Source organism: Girardinichthys multiradiatus, chromosome 11 (genome assembly GCF_021462225.1).
Source record: "Girardinichthys multiradiatus isolate DD_20200921_A chromosome 11, DD_fGirMul_XY1, whole genome shotgun sequence".
Classification (NCBI taxonomy): Eukaryota; Metazoa; Chordata; class Actinopteri; order Cyprinodontiformes; family Goodeidae; genus Girardinichthys; species Girardinichthys multiradiatus.
The window spans coordinates 31,725,011-31,745,685 of NC_061804.1; the positions used below are offsets into that span (position 1 = coordinate 31,725,011).

The 20,675-nt window shown below is 37.9% G+C and overlaps 1 protein-coding gene across 6 annotated transcripts in view; it reads right to left on the reverse strand.

Annotated features, from left to right (window-relative positions):
- Positions 1–20,675, reverse strand: part of LOC124876177 (unconventional myosin-XVIIIa-like) — a 106,833-nt gene that overhangs the window by 36,777 nt on the left and 49,381 nt on the right. For all 6 annotated transcript variants that reach the window (XM_047378739.1, XM_047378738.1, XM_047378736.1 and 3 more), the window contains 12 exons: positions 7,813–7,956; positions 7,538–7,627; positions 7,239–7,358; positions 7,025–7,139; positions 5,780–5,907; positions 4,315–4,469; positions 3,454–3,577; positions 3,161–3,361; positions 2,868–2,978; positions 996–1,100; positions 675–821; positions 340–453 (listed from right to left, as the gene is read on the reverse strand). In XM_047378739.1, coding sequence (XP_047234695.1) covers positions 340–453; positions 675–821; positions 996–1,100; positions 2,868–2,978; positions 3,161–3,361; positions 3,454–3,577; positions 4,315–4,469; positions 5,780–5,907; positions 7,025–7,139; positions 7,239–7,358; positions 7,538–7,627; positions 7,813–7,956 — 1,554 coding nt within the window. The remainder of the gene's footprint in view (positions 1–339; positions 454–674; positions 822–995; positions 1,101–2,867; positions 2,979–3,160; positions 3,362–3,453; positions 3,578–4,314; positions 4,470–5,779; positions 5,908–7,024; positions 7,140–7,238; positions 7,359–7,537; positions 7,628–7,812; positions 7,957–20,675) is intronic.

The window sequence follows — 20,675 nt, forward strand, 5'->3', positions numbered from 1 at the left end:
TTTAATATCCCACCATGGCCTCTTGTATGCATATAAATGAGAGCCCTGCTGCAATTTGAAGAGTGAGAATTTGATATGCACAGACCCTTAAGTAATTACACATTGTTGTTTCTGGGGTTTTTCGGTATTAGAAAAACAAAATATATATAAAAAAAGTCTCAATAATATGAATTGAAAATAGTGTAGGTACTTGTGTGTCACAATGTACAAATTGTTGGTTACATTTCAAATAGTAAAGTATTTTCTGATGGAAACAAACTGAAAAGCATGCTAAAGTTCTCTTAGTCAGAACAGACACCTATGCTAATGCCACACTGTAAAATAGAGGTGAAAACTCACCGCCATCTTGGTTTTGACCACATCTTCCATTTGAATATGCAAATCTTCAATTTCAATCTCCATGCCCTTTCGAGCTTTCACTGCTGCTGCACATGTAAACTCTGACTCCTCCAGCTGTGAGGCACATTGAGAAACGTGCAGGAAGGAAGTGAAGGACAAACTTTAGTGGGATGAGATCAAGAATCCCTGCTGGATATGATGAAAGAAGTCTCCACTGTGGCAATTTTCATACTCTAAAAAGCCCTTTATGTTCATTTTATTTTAGTCACTTATTAAAGGCTGCCATACTCCTCATCTGTTCAGTTAGAAACAAAAAGATCCCCAGAAGGACATACTTGATTTTTGAGCTGGGCAATCTCCCTTTTGCTGGGGGCGTTGCTCTTCAGGTGGTCCAGCATAATATGTGCGTCAGCCAGAAGGACTTTTGTTCTCTTCAAGTCTTTCTTTAGCCTCTTCTCCGTCTCCACATCCCTTTGGCTAACCTGAATAACGAATCACTTTCCTGTAGTTATTACTATTACACATGACCATCTAGCCTCCATCTGAACATACACCACCTCTCAGGACTTAAAAGCATTTTAATTCCAATCAAGAGAAGTGCCCCACATTTAAATAACAAACACTTTGCCACACAGGAAAAAGAGAGAAGCCAGTACCTGGTCCTGGGCAATCAGGAGCCTGGACTCCAGCTCCCGTTTTTCACGCAAGACTTTCTGTTTGTCATCGTATTCCTCCTCCAGCTGTACCTCCATCTGTTTGAGCTGCAAGACACAAAAATGTCAAAAGACTATCGGTTAAAGTCACCAATACATCATGAACCATTTCATTAGACATCACTGGTTAGTGCTGCAAACACTTACTGGCATCAAATATGACACTTTGCTTCTATTTGTAATTCTATTTTGGTACAGATATCCAGCGCCTTAAAAAAACAAACATACCCATTGAACATTTTTCACATTTTGTTTTGTTACAACCACAAACTTCCATGTATTTTATTCGGAAAGGATAACGATAAATGATATTCAAACTCTTTATTTACAAATAGAGAGCTGAAAAACATTTTTATCATGGCCCCCTCACTCCGAAATCCCACGATGAAAACCCACCAACTGCTTTTAGAAGTCAGAAGTAATAGTAGGGGTGTAACGACACACAAAAATAACGGCACATATTTCAGTTTTAAAGTCACAGTTCGGTTTTCAGTTCACCTTAATCAAGAGTACCAAAGAAAATGGCTAGATTTTTTTTAATGCATACGTATGAATACATGTACCGTTACAGCACTAGTAAAGTCCACCCGTATGACATTTTTTTTCTCAGAAACATTTCTCTGAATTATGTGTTTTTTATGGAAGAGCAGCAAGGAGGAAATGCAATGTTGAAAGAATGCCATAAGAAATCCCATTTACAGCGTGCCATTAGGGGACACGGCACAAATATAGAAGAAAGTGCTCTGGTCGAATAAACATTGGTGCCCTTATTCAAAGCACATTGCATTAATGGAAAACTAAGTTACACATAAACCCCAACACCATCCCCACTGTGAAACAAGATGGTGGCAGCACTATGCAGTAGCTTTTCTTCAGCAGAGGCAGGGAAGATGGTCAGATTTGATGAGAAGATGGATGGAGCTAAATACAGGGACATCCCAAAAAAAAACTGCTTGAGGCAGCATAAAGACCAAAGACGGGGATTGAGGTTTACCTTCCACTGGAATGATTACCATAGACATACAGCCAGGGCTACCACAGCATAGATAGAAGCACATTAATATGTTAGAATGGTTAAGTCAGTATAGCCTAAAGCCTTAGTCCGACTTAGGATCTGTGGCATTATTTCAAAAGTAATTCTCACAGATGCTTTCCATCCAATCTGAAAGAGCTTGAGCTATTTTGCAAAGAATGAGCAGAAATTACACTCTATAAATCTAAAAAGCTAGAAAAGAAATAGCTTCAATGACATGCTATTATACAGCATATGTGGTAGCTCTACAAAGTGTTAACTCAGAGGGCCTGAATACAAATGCAAACCACATTTTTCAGATTTTATTTTATAAAAAATAATGCAAACCATACATAATTTTGCCTTTCACTTCAAAATTACGCACTGCATTGTGTTTTTCTGCCACATACAATTCCAATAAAATACATTGAATTTTTTGATGAAAAATGTAGAAAAGATCAAGAGGGTTGGACACTTCTCCAAGGCATTGTGTACCCATGCTGTAGGGTCATTGTAAAAAAGAAAAGTCGTTTTGCACTTGATGATTGATAACGTCACAAACCCTGCATCCTTTGCATAACAAATAATGTGAAATTGTTTTTGCTTCTCTTAGAAAGATCAAATGCAGGAAACAATTTGTAAAAAATATGCTGGGTTAAATATGCCGACCTTCAGGTCATTTGTGAACATCAATGTCTGTCTCTGTGCTGCTTTGAACGGGCCTGGCTAATTGATAGTTTAGAGAAGAGAGGATATGAATAACAGAAATGAATGCACAAAGAGTTAAAATGAGCAACGCCTACCTTCTTACTGCACGACCGCCTGATTTCCTCCACCTCTTCATCCTTACTCTCAATCTCTTTGGAGTGGGTCTGCCGCTGCCTCTCCATCTCCATCTCAAGTCTCAGCTTAGCCTGAGTGCAAGATAAGGACATGCATTGCATCTTGTGATATAGATATACAGAAGCAACATTAGAATAAATTAATGATTTCTGAGCAATTTTATGTTTTGGAAAAGGGCAATTTTGGAAAGTAACACAACTCACAAGTATAGAAGCAGTGTTAACAGTAAAAAAAAAAAAAAACAAACAGGTACCTGTTCCAGCATTTGGATCATTCCAGCCTGCTCATCCAACTCCTCTTCCTGATCTTTCACCTTCGCCTCGAGGTCATGAAGTTGCTTCTTTAACTTTGCCAGCGAGGCTTCGTCCTTGGACTCCTGGGAGGACAGATCCTGTAGCTCTGCCTCCAGTTGCTGCACTTTCACATTGGAGGTGTACAGTTCTGTGTCCTTGTCCTGCAGATGGGAGGCACATAGTAAAACTTAGACATCCAGACGAGCCAGGCTACAGTATATCACTCAGAAAGCAGAAGAAAGGGGAAGCTTACCTGCAGCTGCTGGCGGAGGTGAAATATCTCACCAGTCATGATGTCCTTCTCTCGAGCCAGTTTCTCCCGTTGGCTCCGTTCTCTCTGTACCTCATCCTGAGACTGGCTCTGCTCCAGGTCAAATCTGGGGCAGATATGTAAGAACGTACAAACTGAAAATCTTAGCTTTGCATTTAAACACTATAAAGATATTACAGTAATGGTATAGTTTAAATTAGAAAAAAAGTTTCTTTTTAAATCCTTATTATTAGTCTAAGAAACAAATCTTGCTGTTTACATGACACCTATGGCATGGTGAGACAGTACACAGAGCCAGCTCTGTAAAACATCCCCTTTAGTCTATAAATGATATCCACATCCAAATATGCGCAATTAACTTTATCTCTTTTTAACACTTCATTTTTATTCCCCTTCTATTGGCAAAAAATTTGCCCTGGCTTTCAGTAGTCTCCAAATTATTATTATTTTTTTCCAACTGTCTCAGGCAGAAACATTTATTGTTAGTGAACTTAACAGCTAAGTGTTTCCTGCTGACAGCTTGTTGTAATTCCCTGTATTTCCCTCTGAAGTGCAGCTGAAAATAATTTCACCCACAGAGCATCTTCAATTAGCCACAGGGGAGAGATCACATTATGCCATAGCGATAGCTTCTTAAGTGCTTAAAGTCTAAGTCATTTTCTTCACTAATGCAATTCTGCAGATTACAGACCATCCCAGCCTCTGTTTGAATTACAGAAAACTTGAGCATTGTGAGAGCAGGCCTGCGTGTTGGGCAATCCCAGGGAAAAACAGAGCTTGAAATTCTCTGTGATGTGTTTGTAATTAAAAAGACGAAAGAGGGGAAGCACGTTTGAAACTGACTTCCTCTGTTTTTTCTCCAAATCGTGGTTGCGGCTCTGCAGGCCCTCCAGATGAAGCTTGGTGTCCTGCAGCTCGGCAGTCATCTTTTGCCACTTCTTCTTCATTTGCTGCACAGAGCGCTGCAGATCCTCATTATCTGTCTGTAAATCAGCCAGCTGCAGCGTGCATACACACAGAAAACGAGCAAACATGTCTCTATTATTCTCTTTTGAGAGCACAATACGTATCACTACTGTTACATTAATGCAACTTAAATAGAGATGCGCCCATATATTAGCTGGAGGCTGAAACTAAATGATTTTAGGCTTGAATGGAGCTGACTGGTGGAACGCCAACTGGAAACTTAAATCTTTGATCTTTTTCCAAATACTAAATGCACCATAATAAGCACCACCAGGCCAGGCTGAACATAGCACTCTTAAGGGTAGCAGCTATTACAAGGCAAAATGTCTCAGTGTTATCTATTGTCAGTTTCAGAGATGTGTTTAAAATAAGTTTGCAGTGGCAAAGAGAAAAGACCTGGGAAAATATTTTCTATGACAAGTCAAGAGATTTATTTAGGCAGCAAGAATGAGAGAGAGCAAGATAACAGGAAGGCTGAATGGAGTGTAGCAAAGTTAATCTGCTGTATCCTTTAGAGTTTTCAATATGAGTCTGTTATAGAACATGCTGGATTTAGAAATGTTGTGATTTAAGAATATTTTCAGTCAATCAATAAGTTTGCTTTTGATATGAAAAAAGACACGCATCACTCAAAAGCTAATAAAACAATGTAAAAGGAGTATCAATTTTGAACAAAATGTGTATATTTTCTTACATTTTATTTAAAAATGTTGTGTCAAAAGTTATTTATAGTCTTCTCAATATTTAAAGCAAAAATCTTGATTGGCATTAAAGCAATCAAACCCTTTCTATTAATTGCAGACCAGATTTTGGCACATCTCCACTAGTATATTGATCATGAATCTTTGGTGATGAGCTCCAGGTCTTTGAGGTTGGAAGGCCTCCTTGCCATCAACCTAACCTTTAGCTCCTGCCACTGATTTTCCGTCAGATTGAAGTCGTCACTCTGACTTGACCACTCCAAAACTTCAATATTACTTAAATTCAGAGGACACATGTTGGTAAAATAAAATTAAAAATTCACTTTAAGCCTGAATCTAAGTCTAAGAGGTCTACGTATGTGGAGACCATGTAAGATGCTAATGACCGCTGTATGCAGTATGCTATAAAAAATTCTGTTTAGAGCATACTGCTCTCTCATGAACACTGCCTGACGCCACCTCTGCTATTACCTTAAATAATTAATGCTAAGAGCAGGTCAAAGTTGTACAAAATCCAAAGGTGGGAAACGGGCCACAATATTTTGATAGGTGCATCTCTAAGTTAAAAGCTTACTAGTGGATCAATCAATATCCCACATTAGAAAAAAGTGATTTCAGGTCATGTAATTTTTCTTTCTTGCCTTTCTTTCAACTTGTCTTTTGCTCTGCTGCTCTGTCTCCAGCTTGTCATCGAACTCCTGCTGGAGTTTCTTTTTGGTGAAGTCCATTTCCCGTATGGCTCGATTGCATTTTATCCGCCACTCGCCTCCTAGAAAAAAGGCACAGAAAAATGTCATTGTGACAATTTGGGTGTCTCCCGCCTTTAATGAGGGCCTAGTGAGGGCACATAGCAAAAATCAGCTCAAAAGCTCAGATTTGACAGATGCTTTGGATTATCCGGTGCACTGTACTGGCTCAGATAGTTATCGCAATCGTGGACTGACATAATCTTACAGGAAATAAAGCTTCTTTCATCAAAACATGAACTTACAAGGTCAAAAAATTCACAGGAAACTAAAAGACAGCCTTTCCGTTTCAGTCCTAATCTTGAATAAACCTCAGGTAAGAATTCTGAGCTCACAACAATGGTTGTAAGAGAAGGACACGTCTAAGTGGCACTTTCTGCAGTTCTATGCTGACCCTAATTCTGCAGCTGTCACAGGCTATCAGAACTAAAACAGCGGCCAGGCAGGCATTCAGGTTCGGGTTCATTTCCAAGCTTTATAATTTCTGAGGCTGTCCATTTCTCCTTCACATACCAACACGGGCTCCTCCATCAGTGCTGCTCATTAGCATATATATAGCATAATGACAACTTGCAGGGCCACCAGCTCTGATCCCAACGATTACTTTCTCATTCATCTAAGAATTCTGATATGCTCTGTAATGGCTTGTCTGCTGAGGTGAGTTGACGAGGGTGGCATTGCAGGGGGTGAATAAAGCCCGGTAGACAATAAGCTCTCAGCGGGCGCTCCATTTTCTTGAGGGAAAGGGGGGGACACCAATCAGTGGCCATTAGTTGTATGCCTGGGAGTGAACATCTTAATCCGCAACCCATAAATTCAAAACTTGGAAAATATTCTTACCAGTACTGTGCAAAAATGTCTTAATGCCATGTTTCCTGCTGCAACAGTCAAGCAAAGCAACTCATTCCTGCAGCTACAATTAGTGTAAGGGAAACTTTCAAACTGCGATTCAGTATTTATGCCCCTGACCTGAGCCGACATGCCCATTAGGGAGGCTTAGTCAAGCTGCTGCTAGTGTCAAAAAGTACAATTAATTAGGACATTTCAAATAAATGTTTAAAAGCACTGAAGCAAAGAGGGCCCTGACAGAATGTAATACCCTCAAATTTATCTTCAAGCCCAGTTATGAGCTTAACTAACCAGAATCATCATCGTCATCCATCTCTGCATTGAGTTCTGATGCTTTTGTGAGACGTGCTTCCATAAGCTCCATTTCCTGTGACTCCATTTGCTTTTTCATGGCATCAAACCTAACCTGGAATCCAGTAATTAAGTCAAGATTTAAAAGCATACGTTAGTAAATGGACAGTTTTTCAAATAGTTGGAGTTATTTTATGTTTTTGCGTGTATGTGCCTGTAGGTCCTTCATGTCCCTCTCCAGACGCAGTCTCTCTGAAGTCTCAGTTTCAAGCAACTGGGAAGCTGATTCACTGGTGCTCCTCTCGTCGGCGAGCTCAGCCAGCAATTCCGCAATCTGTTCACACAAAAGAAGTCACGTACAAGCTGTGAGGGAACACTGCAACATACTCATGAAGACTCTTCTATGCAAGTTGCTGATCAATTTTTTAACCAGGATGAAAAGGCGGTAGGACTCCACCACCAATCTCAAACATCATCCTCCCAGAAAGCCGTGACAAAGACAAAGAGACCCACCCTGTTCTCCAATCGATCTGTGTTCAGTCTCAATTCATTTCGCTCTTTCTCCACTCTCTCGAGCTTCAATTTCTGCTGCTGTATCTCCTCCTGGAGCACAGAATACAGCAGTAGATTTTTACATGTTATGTTACAAGTAAACTGTGAATTATTAAGTAACTCAGGAAGGTGTGAAGCCATGCCAGGTGATGTGGTTTAAATTGCGAAATAAGGCTGTGTAATTGAGCGGAATCTATAAAGGTGAGGTGGGGGATGTGGAAGAGAGATCTGCTCACATCTTTGCTTCGCATCTGCTCCTCGGTGAGTTGGACTTTAATGAGCGGCTGAACTGTAGTGAAGAGCTTCCACCACGGCCAGTGCTTCACACCACGATTCTTCTTGATGTTTTTCTGAATGCACCTGATTGCAAGGTCCTGGATCTGAACACATATGGAGAGGAAGTTACCACAGAGACTCGTTACCTTGATTGTGAGCATTTATTCCACTGGATAAAAATAGAACTGAACAGACAGGGACACTAGTATTAGTATGATAACCCCATTACTTGTATCTCAATATGCAAATCATGTACTAACACAATTCTAATACATTGTTTTCAAAAATATCCAAGCTAAAATCACAAACTTCAAAAATTACAGTTGCGCTTCTTTTGTGGCATGTCCCTACCAGCATTGCACATTTTTGCCCAATTATTCTTCACAAAATAGTTATATCTCAGTCCTAATGAATGTAGATCTCCACCAAACAGGAATTTCCAAATGTTGATTCTACAGTGAAATTAGGTCTGGACTTTGACTAGGACCCTGTAACACAATTGATCCAAGCCATTCAAGAAAATTAGTCGTTCTGCTTAAAAGGTCTTTTTTTTTTTTTAGGATTGCTCCATCTATTTTCCCATTTAAACTCTAACTGGCTTCCATGTCCCTACTAAAGGAAAACATCCCCACAACATGATACTGGAATCCACATTTTTCACCATGGGGATGATGTGTTCCAAGGTGACGTACAGTGTTCATTTTCTGGCAAATAACATCTGTATGTCAGCCAAAAAGTAAAATTTTGGTCCCATATAACCATAGCACCTTTTTAGATGTTTACCATATGGGACTTCTTAAGGATCTCTGTTAACAATGACATTCATGTTGTGACTCTTCCACGAAGGCCAGATTTGTGGGCAGTCCAAATAATAATCGTCCTGTCTATAGATTCCATCACCTGAGCTCCTCCAGAGCAACAATGGACCTCTTGGCCTTTTTGCTGGTTAATGCTTTCCTTAACTGAACAGTCAATTTAAGTGGACAGCCATGTCTTGGTAGGTTTTTAGTTATGAGTATAAAAATTGCTCTGTGAGATGACTAAAGCTTGGGATATTGTTTTATATCCTAGCTCTGTTTTAAGCTTCTCCACCCTGACGTGTCTGGTTTGATCCTTGGTCATTATGATCTTGTTCGTTTACTAATGTTCGAAGATCTGAGATCTTCACAGAACAGCTGTGTTTTTGTTAACCCCTCCCAAGAGGTGATCTTGACTTAGTACTTCTGTAAACTGGTTGTACTGGATTTTGTTCAGGGGTATCAGAGTAAAAGAGCCAAAGTTGAGATTTTGTTTAAAACAAATCTGAAAAAACATTTATTTGCACCATTTTCTGTTACTCTCTCATATAAATCCCCAATAAAAATATATCTAACTTACTGTACTTGTAATGTGAAAGATGCCAAGGGGAATCAATACTGTTTCCACCCACATTCTTAATAATGTAACTGCAGAAAAAAGAATGCTATAGATAAATAACGAAAAAAAAAAGAATGCAGTGGAGCAGACGCATTACAAAATTCATCTACTGGTCATCTCTCATCCTCAATACTGTTGAACCAAATTCCAAAAACACTGCATCTTTAATGTGTTTGATTGCCTGTTTATAGCCAAGCAGTTATCCCAGGACTTGTCTGCCTCCTCTGGAGAGTTTCCGCAGAGTGCATTCCAAGGCTGGGAGCTAATTTTTGATTAATTAAATCAAACATGTCGGCAGCTCATTCCAAGTATTACATGATTTCCATGCTGCTTATGCATGAGGCTCTCTAGCAGCGGCAGATTATGGGCAAACCCAATTAGAGCAACATAATTCACAGCATCAGGTACATTTTGCCCTGAAGGTACTCTCTATAACCAATTAGGATTTGTCACACAGTGAAAGCTTTAACGTGCAACAAAATGCAGCAATTCTCTGGCAGAAGATTTAAGCAGGTTTCACTTGTCATATTTAATCTAAAAAGAATAGGAAACAAACAAAAGATTAGGCTCCATGAGCACCATGGATAATCATTCTGGTTCTCCTATCAAATTAAGACAATGTGACAACTGTATGACTGTGTGATGAGTTACAATTGTGAACCAAGATTGATAAACAAAACACATATTATTCCCTCTGAGAATTGAACATGTGTATGCAGCCCTGTGAATATATAGGCATGGCCGAAAGTGTTGGCACCCCTGAAATCTGTCCGGAAAATAAAGCATTACTCCGAGAAAATTATTGCAATTACAGGCTTTAACCACTCTTCTTTTGCAAACTGCTCCAGATCTCTCATATTTGAAGGATGCATTCTGCCAACTGGCAACGTGGTGAAGGTGGGAGAGGTTTGTCCTGTAACTGGTCGGTTGTAGGTTCAAACTCCCGCTCTGTCTCAGTTGTTGTGTCCTTGGGGAAGACACTTCACCTGCCTTGCCCGATGGTGGTCAGAGGGCTCGGTGGCACCTATGTATGGCAGCCTCACTTCTGTCAGTCTGCCCTAGGGCAGCTGTGGCTACAATGTAGTCAATGTACCACTGTTACTGTAAATGCGTGTGTGTGAATAGGTAAATGACCGGTTGTAGTGTAAAGCGTTTTGGAGTCTCTGGGGACTTGATAAAGCACTATACAACTGTAGGCCATTTATCATTTACTATATCAGCAGGTTTAAGATCTCTCCACACGTATTCAATGGGATTTTGATCCAGACTCATTGCTGGCCACTTTAGAACTCTTTATTTTCATCCATTTCTGGGTGCTTTTTGAAGCATGTTTGGGGTCATTGTCCTGCTGGAAAACCCATGATCTAGGATGCAAACCCAGCTTACTGACACTGGGCCATACATTGCGATCCAAAATCCTTTCATTTTATGATGCCTTGCCTACAGTCAAGGCACCCAGTGCCAGAGGCAGCAAAACAACCTCAAAACACCTTTGAACTTCCATCATACTTGAATGTAGGTACCGTATTCCTTTCTTTGTACGCCTAATTCCGTCTTTGGTAAACAGTAGAATGATGTGCTTTCCTAAAAAGATCCGTCTTGGTCTCATCTGTCCACAAGATGAAGGATTTTGGCTTACTCACATGCATTTTGGCAAACTGCAGTCTAGCTTTTTAATGTTTCTGTGTCAGCAGTGGGGTCCTCCAGGGTCTCCTGCCAAAGCATTTCATTTCATTACAATGTTGATGGATACTTTGCGCCAACACTGATCCACCCTGAGCCTGCAGGACAACATGTATTGCTTTGGAACTTGATTGGGACTGCTTATTCACCATCAGGACTAGCTTGCTTAGCAACCTTTCATCAATTTTTCTCTTTTGTCCAAATCTAGATAGATTAGCTACAGCGCCATGGGTTGTAAACTTCTTGATTATGTTGCGCACTGTGGACAAAGATCTCTGGCGACGGACTTGAAACCTTCAGATTTTTTCTTCCACAGTTTTAGTTCTCAAGTCCTCATACAATTCTCCTTTCCTCCTTTTTGTTCTCCCCTCAACTTCTCTCCTTGTTATATTGTTTCAGGTGTGACTTTTCATTTTGCCCACACCTGTTACTTGCTAAAGAAGCATCACATTCTTGAAACAAGGTGATTTACCCACAATTGTAATAATTTTGTCTAGCCAATTTTTTTAATTTTGCATAAAATTATGTCAAAGTTGAGAGTAATGCATTATTTTTTGGAATTCCTTTAGGGGTGCCATCACTTTCAGCCATGACTGTATGTAACAAGTACAGTACTGGCCTGGCATCATATGAGTGATTTCTGTCACTGAAAATAAAGTCTTAAAAACAGCTGAAGTCCTATATAACAGATATTTCTCAAAGCTGTAATAGTTGACGTTTTTATAAGCACTGGCTTACAAATCAGGAAGGAACACATTTAGGGCCGATTTGAGGCTTTTCAGTTGGTGGGAGCCATCTGCCTAATTTTTTTATTCGATATGTCTCAGTTTGTACCCGCCTTGGGGACATTTTGTGCCAGCTTTGACATAACTGACAATTTAATGTAATTTTGTATAATCTTATTAGTCTACTGAAGAAAATTGGATGGGTAACTCCAATAAATAATATCTACCAGCAGGTGGTCACCTGGCATTATTGTAGACTGATCATATTTTATAGGAGTAAACTAAGCCAAAAAAGGGATTAGAACTACAATCTGTGGAAATAGTGTAGTAAAAAGTCTTGAGAAAATATTGTATGATTAAATTTGATTACATTAAATATGAGGTTTGAGCATATCTTGCTTACGTACTACATAAAAGAGAAAAACATTGGGTCATGTGGGTACAAAATGTGACTGCGAAAGGGAAAATTGACCAGAAGGCTTACTATCACATTTCGCTTTTATTGTTTTGTCTTTCAGTCATGTTATCATCAATGATCCAACTTGTAAATCTGCTCTACTGCTTTGCAAAATTGCAGATTTAAAAGAATTAAAAATTAACAGTTTAAAATTTTAATTGATTTAGGATTTTATAGAACTGACAAGTGTACTAAATAGAAACATACAGAATAATGTGTTTATGGTTTGATAGTTATGCTGGAGGTCTCATGTTGTATTGCTACGTATGTAGATTAAAAATGTGTGTTTCTCGTGTCTGAGCTGGGGTTCAAAACTCATGCACACTGATACTTTATCGTAAATAATGAGACTTCACAAGACTGTCGTACAACAACAGAGTGTCTTCAGTCAGAGGCTTCTTCAGATCTGCTGTAAGACAGAGCGCTACAGAAGATCCTTCCTGCCCACAGCCATCAGCATCTATAAATGCTCTTTGAAGAAACCTGCATAATATGGGCTACAAATACATTTAATTTCTCTTTGGGATTAATACAGTACTTTTGAATTAAAATTTTTGAATAAAACTAAGTAAGTATTGGAAGTTTTCCATATGTCCTTGCTGACTCGTGTATGGACAACCAAGGGGTGAAGACAAACTTTGCCCCTTATTCCCAACTCTACTGAATTTGTATTTAAACACTGTAAACTGGGCAGGAATGTAATAACATATGAATTAAAGAAATAACCCAAAGTCAACTATATATTTGCAGCTCATCTAAATTCAAATATCCCTAATAATATGCACTTAAAAGTTAAAACAAACTGATTGATGAGAATGTCAAACAATCAATTTAGGGAATTCATCGCTGGCTCACTATTTAACCTAAGTATGTTTGAAACGCATAAATAACTAAACAGGGTGGTGCTGTGGTGATTGGTGGTCTATCCTAGAAGAGGGCTTAGGGTCCCATTCAATCTTTAACTGGTCCTGCACAGACAAAAAAAAGCATCTCATATCAATCCAAAGCAGATTTATTCCTGTATAAATTTGGATACATTTTGAATAAAAGAATTAACAGATCAAATACTTTCTCTGAGAGTACCCCCAGCACCTACCCTGTACTGCTCTCCCTTAATCTGCACTTCCCTCTAAGCCTGCACTGTCACCCCCGTCTTCATTGACAGAACCTGACTAGTGGTCTTCTTTCTGAGTAACTTATCATTGGCTTTGATATACACTGCATTATTAAATCCACATTTGTACGTCGATAAAAGTGTCTGCCAAATGCATAAACCTGATTTTATTTACAAGCACGTTGTGCTGATTTGATGCAAAAGAGATTTGTAGGGTACCTGAAGGACACAAAAATCCCAATACAGTAAGTGCCTGCTGAGGCAAAATGATAGACTTGAAAATGTCAGAACAACCCCTTGAGCAGACAGCTGAAAGAGTGGAAAAAAAGAGGAAAAAAAGAAACAAGAACACAATGCGGTTTTGTCATTTTTGTCACATGGGCTTGGCACGGCTTCACAAGGTTAACATGCCAGGAGATATAAATCAAAGAAAATCTGGGCTTCCTGTCACATCCGTATACATCAAGCAGAAGTCTCTGAGTGGCTTTACCACCGCTCGCCGGTAGCCGTTCCGAAGGCAAATTGCCATCTAATCTAACTTATAAGATTGAACACTTCAAACTGCACAAGAGGCTATAGAGCCTCATCAGTTTTCCCAAGTGATATCAAGGTAAAGAAAGGCTGCAAAAGGATATTATTATGCAATAATTATTCAAACATTCAACAGCAGGATGCTCTATAAATATTCACAGGGCATAGGAGGAGAGATGGAAATCAGTTCAATAAGCCACCATGGCTGTTTATCTGCTCCTTAAATGTGGTGGTGACTTATTTAATCAAGAATAATATAAACAGGATGAAAATCAATACAAAAAAATGCCCTTCACAATATTGTTGCAAGAAGAGACTGTATCTAACATATATGCATCAGATGAATAGGAATAAATTTCGCGTGCTGCAGCAGCTTGAACAATGCATAACAAAAAGGTGTGAATAGCGCAGAAAATCAACTTTAGTCCTGATTTTCCTGCAGTCCACATTTTCATGAACACACATTACAGACTACTGACTCAACAGGACTAAACACCACTAAACACTATACAGTATATACATTTTTATGTTATAATCAAGAAACTGTCAGCACTTCAAAAAGTCTCCTCTGTGACTTGTAATTACTTATTAGATAAATTCTCTAAAGGAGAAGATGGATGCTGGACTTGAATCTAGTAGATACTCCTAGATTAGCATTGTGTTTGTGACAATATAACTTCTGTGCAAGCATGGACTGGTTTAATATTCTTAAATAGAAAAACACCACAGCTTCATGGTGTCACAGTATTTACCAAAGAATTTATAAAAACAAATGTGATATATGATCTCCATGCTACTAAAATAACATACCGTTACAGTTATAATGATGTTATCTATAACATTTATTTATTGTTATTTCCAGAATGATGCAAAGACTTAAGATTAAACATAGAAAAAGCACCTGCTCAATATAGGAATGGGTTTCAAGTTCTTATTATTCAAAGAATTTTACTTTTTGCCATTTTGCTCTTTATAGAGTGACACAAATATAACAACTTAATATTAGAAGGTTAGTTAGTCAGTAATTTTTTACAGCTGGAGATTTTTCCAAAAACCCAAAATTGTCTGTTTTAAAAGTGAGGGAAAACATTAGTATCCATCTTTCAGCCAGCTAACTGGCAGTGGGGAGCAACAAGTGGGGAAGGGGGAGTGCTCCAAACAGTGAGCAAAAACTCTGGTCACTCAGGGCATTTAAAAGGTCTTTAAACCAAAAAAACATTATAGTGGAAACATTGTGCAGTTTTGATACCATATTTTTAAAGCCATGTGATAAAGTTTAAATAGTTAACTATTATGGAGTGGGCAGGGTCTTAAAAAGCAATCCAAAGCTTTAAATTAGTAATACTCCCTTAGGCCTTAAAAAGCCTTAAAAACACCCAGATTTTCCATAACTACTTAATTACATTTAGTTAAGTATTAAATTCATAATTTAGTTTATTAATTTTTTTCTTACATCAATATTTGTTTTATAATTATATATTCCTATTTTTATCTCTAAGAAATCCAATGATGTTACGTTTCTTGTAGTTCTTGCTGAATCTTTGGGGTCTTTTTTTATGATGACCCAGACATTCACCCTTCCTTATGGGTCCTCCAAGGAATTCTGTTGCAAAAATAGGTTTTTTATAGATTTCTTAGGGAACTGAGAGCAAAATATTACAACTATATTATCAAATTTTTTATATTAATATTACATATAAGACATTGTATTAACAGAGATATAAAATCCTGCTAAAATCCTTGCTTTCAGCTGTTTGTAGCAGTTGTTCCCCTCGAAGTTTACCTAACAAATCCTTCCTGAGCACTGCTGTTAATAAGTATTGATTATTCTGGGCAAAGCAGCATAATCAGTCTGAATCTATCAGTAAATCTTAGTCTGTAGTCTTGGACAGCTTCACAGGATAGCTGTCACACAGAGGGTCAGAGTTTAACACTAAAATGTGAATTTACACAGAAGCTGCTCTCAGAAAGGGCCCTGAGCTCCATCATGGCTGTTAGGACATTTTAATCTTAGGGGAAGTTTAGAAGTGCTAAATGAAATGCTCATAAGTGCAGACCTAAAATCTTCAGAAAAGTATGACAAATGTAATTTAGTTATCAAGACCTACTTTTATCTGAAGTCTGTGGTGAATTAAAAAAAGAAGGTGTTCAACCAACCAATCCTCAGTTTGTAATTGGCAGCAACAGGCCTTTGATCTTAAACAGTAGGGCTGAATAAATGAATGTTACTTCGTATTTTGCTTAGCTTACTTCAAATGTTAATGAACAACCTGTCATATTCTGATGATTTATTTTTCTTTACAAATCTCAGGAGCATGCATGATTTTGTGTGTACTGCTGTAATTATTCTGTCTTTCCGATTAACCGCTACTCACTGAGCTGTTAATCATCAGGGCCATATAAAATTGTACCTTATTCTTTTGCTTCACAGACATAGCATAAAGGAGTTAATGATTTATTGACTGCCTAATGTAAAACAGCTTTGACAGTGCTAACAGTTTGTCTTTCTTTCCAGTGCCAAGTCCAAACTGACTGCGGGTTCCATCTTTAAAACGGATATGCCGACAACACATGGATCAATTCTTTCATTTCACACATAAAAAGAAAATATTGTATAAAGTATGAGCGGGGTTTTTTTTTAGGTTTTTTAGGATAAGTGTGTATTTGCTGCATACATTACAAGGAGAACCAAAAATTGTTTCATTATAAAGAAGACCCAAATGGACCTAAAAGAGGTGTTTATTTTTACCAGGGCATAAACACTTTGTAGTAAGAAAACACTAACAAGCTACTGACCACAAAATGGATACAATTAACATGTCTCTTAAGACTGTAAGCCATAAACTCCTCAAGACAATTCCAGAAATTAATTATTTTGCCCATAATAATTAGAAGTAATTACCATTAAACAGTATGCAGATGCTGAATCTTGTATAAATTAGGAACTGGATGCTGGTAGATAGAATGTATTATTAAAAGATAGCTGGACATTAAAAACTAGTCTGAAAATGAATATATATTTGATTAAAAGAAAATGGATGAAAAAAGAAAATCTATGAAAAAACACTATTTTAACTAAAGCTGTAGAATCTGCAAAATCCTACATTTAAGCTAAAAGAAAACTATAAAGCAAAAGCTAAAAGTCATTAGCTAAATAAAAACTTGTTTATGTGAAGGAAGAGAACAACTTGGAAAATGTTTATCCATACCAGTTAAGAAAAATAATCTGTATCCAACCTATTCCAGCAGTAATAGCCATAAATTAGGTAATCCTTTGCCATTACCATTGCAGTATAAGTGCTTTTATAGAAAGGCCCTGCTATGAAGAATACGTCCATCTAGATAAACTAGAGTATCAAAAATCTAGTTTATTTCAGTAACTCAGTGCATAAAGCTTGCAACATATTTTACATTGATTTGTTGCACACAGAGTGTGTATATTTCAAATGTTTATTTTTGTTCATTTTGATGATTATCAAGTGAAGTGTTCCAGAAAATTTAAGTATTAAAACAATTTAAAAAAGGATTTTTAATACAGAAATGTCAGCGTACTGAAAAGCGTGTCCATGTAATGTAAAGTGTGTGTATTCAAGATGTGGTTGGGGCTTTTTTTCCACACAAATTACTTCACCAATCCAAATTGGCATGCAGGCAAAAAGCATGTGGCTGAGGCCCTATGTGTTTAGGAAGCCCAGGTTGCTTTAAGAGAAGCCTTCGGTTCATCTGCATTGTTTGGTCAGGTGTCTGTACTTCCTCCTAACTCTACTCCAATGATTCTCTATGGGGTTTAGGTCAGCCCAGTTTGCTGACCAGTAGAAGACAGTGATAATATGGTCATTTAACAAGCTATTATTACTCTCATTAGTGCGTTTTGGTGGGCAAGTCATGCCAGAAAATGGGAACAATGAGAATTTGGTACTGCTGAGACATTAAGGAAGGCAGGTTGCTTTAAAAGCAGATTTTACCTCATCTGCATTATTGGGTCTGGGACATCAGGGATCTTTGCAAATAAGATTAAAAAATTCCTTTCAACTGAACAGAGGACTTTGGACAAACGACTAACAGTCCAGGTCTATTTCTCCTTTGGCATACGATGTTTCTGATATTTTTTTCTGGTTCAGCCACACTTGAATCTCCTTTAAATTCTTTAAATCGTTTTGCTTCAAAATGATCTCTAGGTAGCAGTTAACCCTGCTTTTATGCAAATATTCCCACCACACCTTTTTCTTCCATTAAATTTTCCAATAACAACAGACCACAATCTTCTCCATAAATGTGCAGGCTACAACAACACATAATATAACATTTATTTATTAAAGTACTGGCCTGTGTTCATTAGCTGTAAAGCCAGAATTATCCAAATTAAAAGCAATGAACAATCTGAAATCAAACTATCCAGACAGACTTCAAAAAAACATTTGGTCACATCAGACAACAATAAAAAAAGACTTCTAACTCAAAGGTGTGCCACAGGCTCCCATTCCAGTTTGTAAAAACTATTTGGAAGATGCCTGATTAACTAGAAGAATGGAGAATGTAAGCAACTATCTGCATCATTCTACTAATACTATGTATATCTGATTAAAAAAAAAGAAACAAGAACAGTTTGTTCCTAACAATATGTTAAACAGACTTTATCAAAGGTAGTCTTAAAGTTTAGCAATATGGTGATGATGTCACTTGTCAAAATACCACCATTTGCATTTTAAGAGATCTGAAACAAATGTTAGGGAGAAGAAATAAAATAAAACATTTGAGGATGAGATTCTATGTCTCGGCGATATTTAGCTGTAAAAATAAAATGCACAAAACTCCTCTAACATTTAAATGGCTAAATTACCAAGGAGAAAAATAGGATTGTACCCCCCACTGCTTCCTCTCCCCTCCTCTTCCTCTTAGCAGGGGGCTTCCACACCTACTGCCTTCTCCACTATCTCAGCTTAATTGCAGACGGGATATAGAGTAGACCGGAGAGACACTGAAAGATTAACAACTTAATCTGATGGACAGAATGTGTCTGCACGAAAACACAACAAATCCAATTCTTGTTCACTCAGGAGTGGCATGGACCGAGACAAATATATAAATAAATACATAATAAATATAAACTTGCTTCAGTTTGGCTCGGTCATGCTTTTCACATTAGGGAAACATCTCTAGCATTCTCTTCTATCAGAAGCAAATGCACCTGAGCAGACATATATAATATTTTACATGAATATTGCATGAGAACCTAATTATTGCAAAAGAACATTTGTAGTGTGTGTGGTGTCTACTGAACTATGTAACATCCAGACATTATTTGGATTACATCAAGATGCCAAAAAGCAGTACCCTAACCCTTTCACACATATAATACTGTAAAACATGTTAGTGAATATTCCCCTTTAGCATGTGGAGGTATATGATGTTATCAGGTTGTCTTACTAACAGCAGGTTGTTCATTTAGCACATCAATTAGCAAGTCCTACTGGTTTTCCTATTTGAAAATGGAAAACACCTCAGTAGGGCTTGATATCATTCCCAGAGCCAAGTTCAGTTGAGTTTGGAGCTTCTGCAATCTGTGGTAATATCGCTATAGAATGTTTATGCATGGAGAATACAGTGCAGAACCGGTCTCATTTTCTGTGATCTCATGCCCAGCAGAACCTTTTCACTTTCGTGGACTCAGGTACAAAGTTAGAATTCTAAATCGAAACCTTAGGAGCAACTTCTATACTCAAGAAATCTGAAGACTATACAGTCACACTTGTATATTGTATTGAGTCTATCAAAAATAATTTGCACAATCTTTGCAACAGCTACCAAGCTTTTAGTAATGGACATATGTCCTGCTGCTTTCATGACTATTCGATAACAATGGTAACACCATGAGTCCTCACAATCTGCACAATTTTCCTTTATGTGGTTTCAACCTTACTGTGGAGGAGAAAAGCATCATCAGTAATTGCAGCAGCTGACGAAAAGAGCCAACCGACGGAGGTTTTTTGTACAGAGGACTGTGCACAGCTCTGTGGCATTTTGCGCAATAATTCAAACCATGTGCAATGCAAACATTGTGTTTTAAACTGATCACTGCAAGCTGATCACACTTGGGACTCGAAGCCTGCAGTTTTTTTGCAAACCGTCCTGAGCTCAAAATTATACTCTAATCCCAATGAACGGTTGCTCGAGCTTGTTCCTCCTCCACCTTCTACTTGTCATTATATACCATGAAAGGACTATTTGACAGCATAACAATTGCACGTTGCATTTGAGTTGCATGCTAAAAATTTTACAACTTCTAATTTTTATCTACAAATATTTAGAAGGGTAATTTATTCATCACCCATTGTCATAATTTTTCTAACATTCTTCCACTGCCCTTCTCCATAAGAGGTTTATGTTCGAAGCAAACGTTAATGTGCTAGAACCAGAACATCATTTGAGTACTTGATTCCAAAATGTTTTCTCAGTACCGCTAAAGCCATTACAAGTACAAGCTGTGGTACTTTTTCCACAGTTTTCTAACCGTATTCGTAGTCTACACGTTGAAATGTTTGCACTTGGGCCTTTAGAATGACATTTCTTTTTGTTGCTTAATAAGCTGTGCTAGAAGCCATTTTTTTCAATCTCAGTTATTTGTTGAATGGAAATATTGAAGGTTTAATAAGAGTTAGATTAAAAATCTAAGTGTAGGCGTAGTTTGGAGATGCTTGTGTCAGTGTGTGAGCTGTGGCTCTGTTTTTTTCTAGGGATCCACAGATCCATCTTCTTTATAAAAACTTGCATCAAAACACATACAGTTCATAAAAAAACTGCCCGTCTAAATTGACAGAATTGACAAAAGATGTCATCACAACCATGGCTGCATTTAGCATGTTACCTTGCCAAGCTAAATTGATTTTTAGATCAATA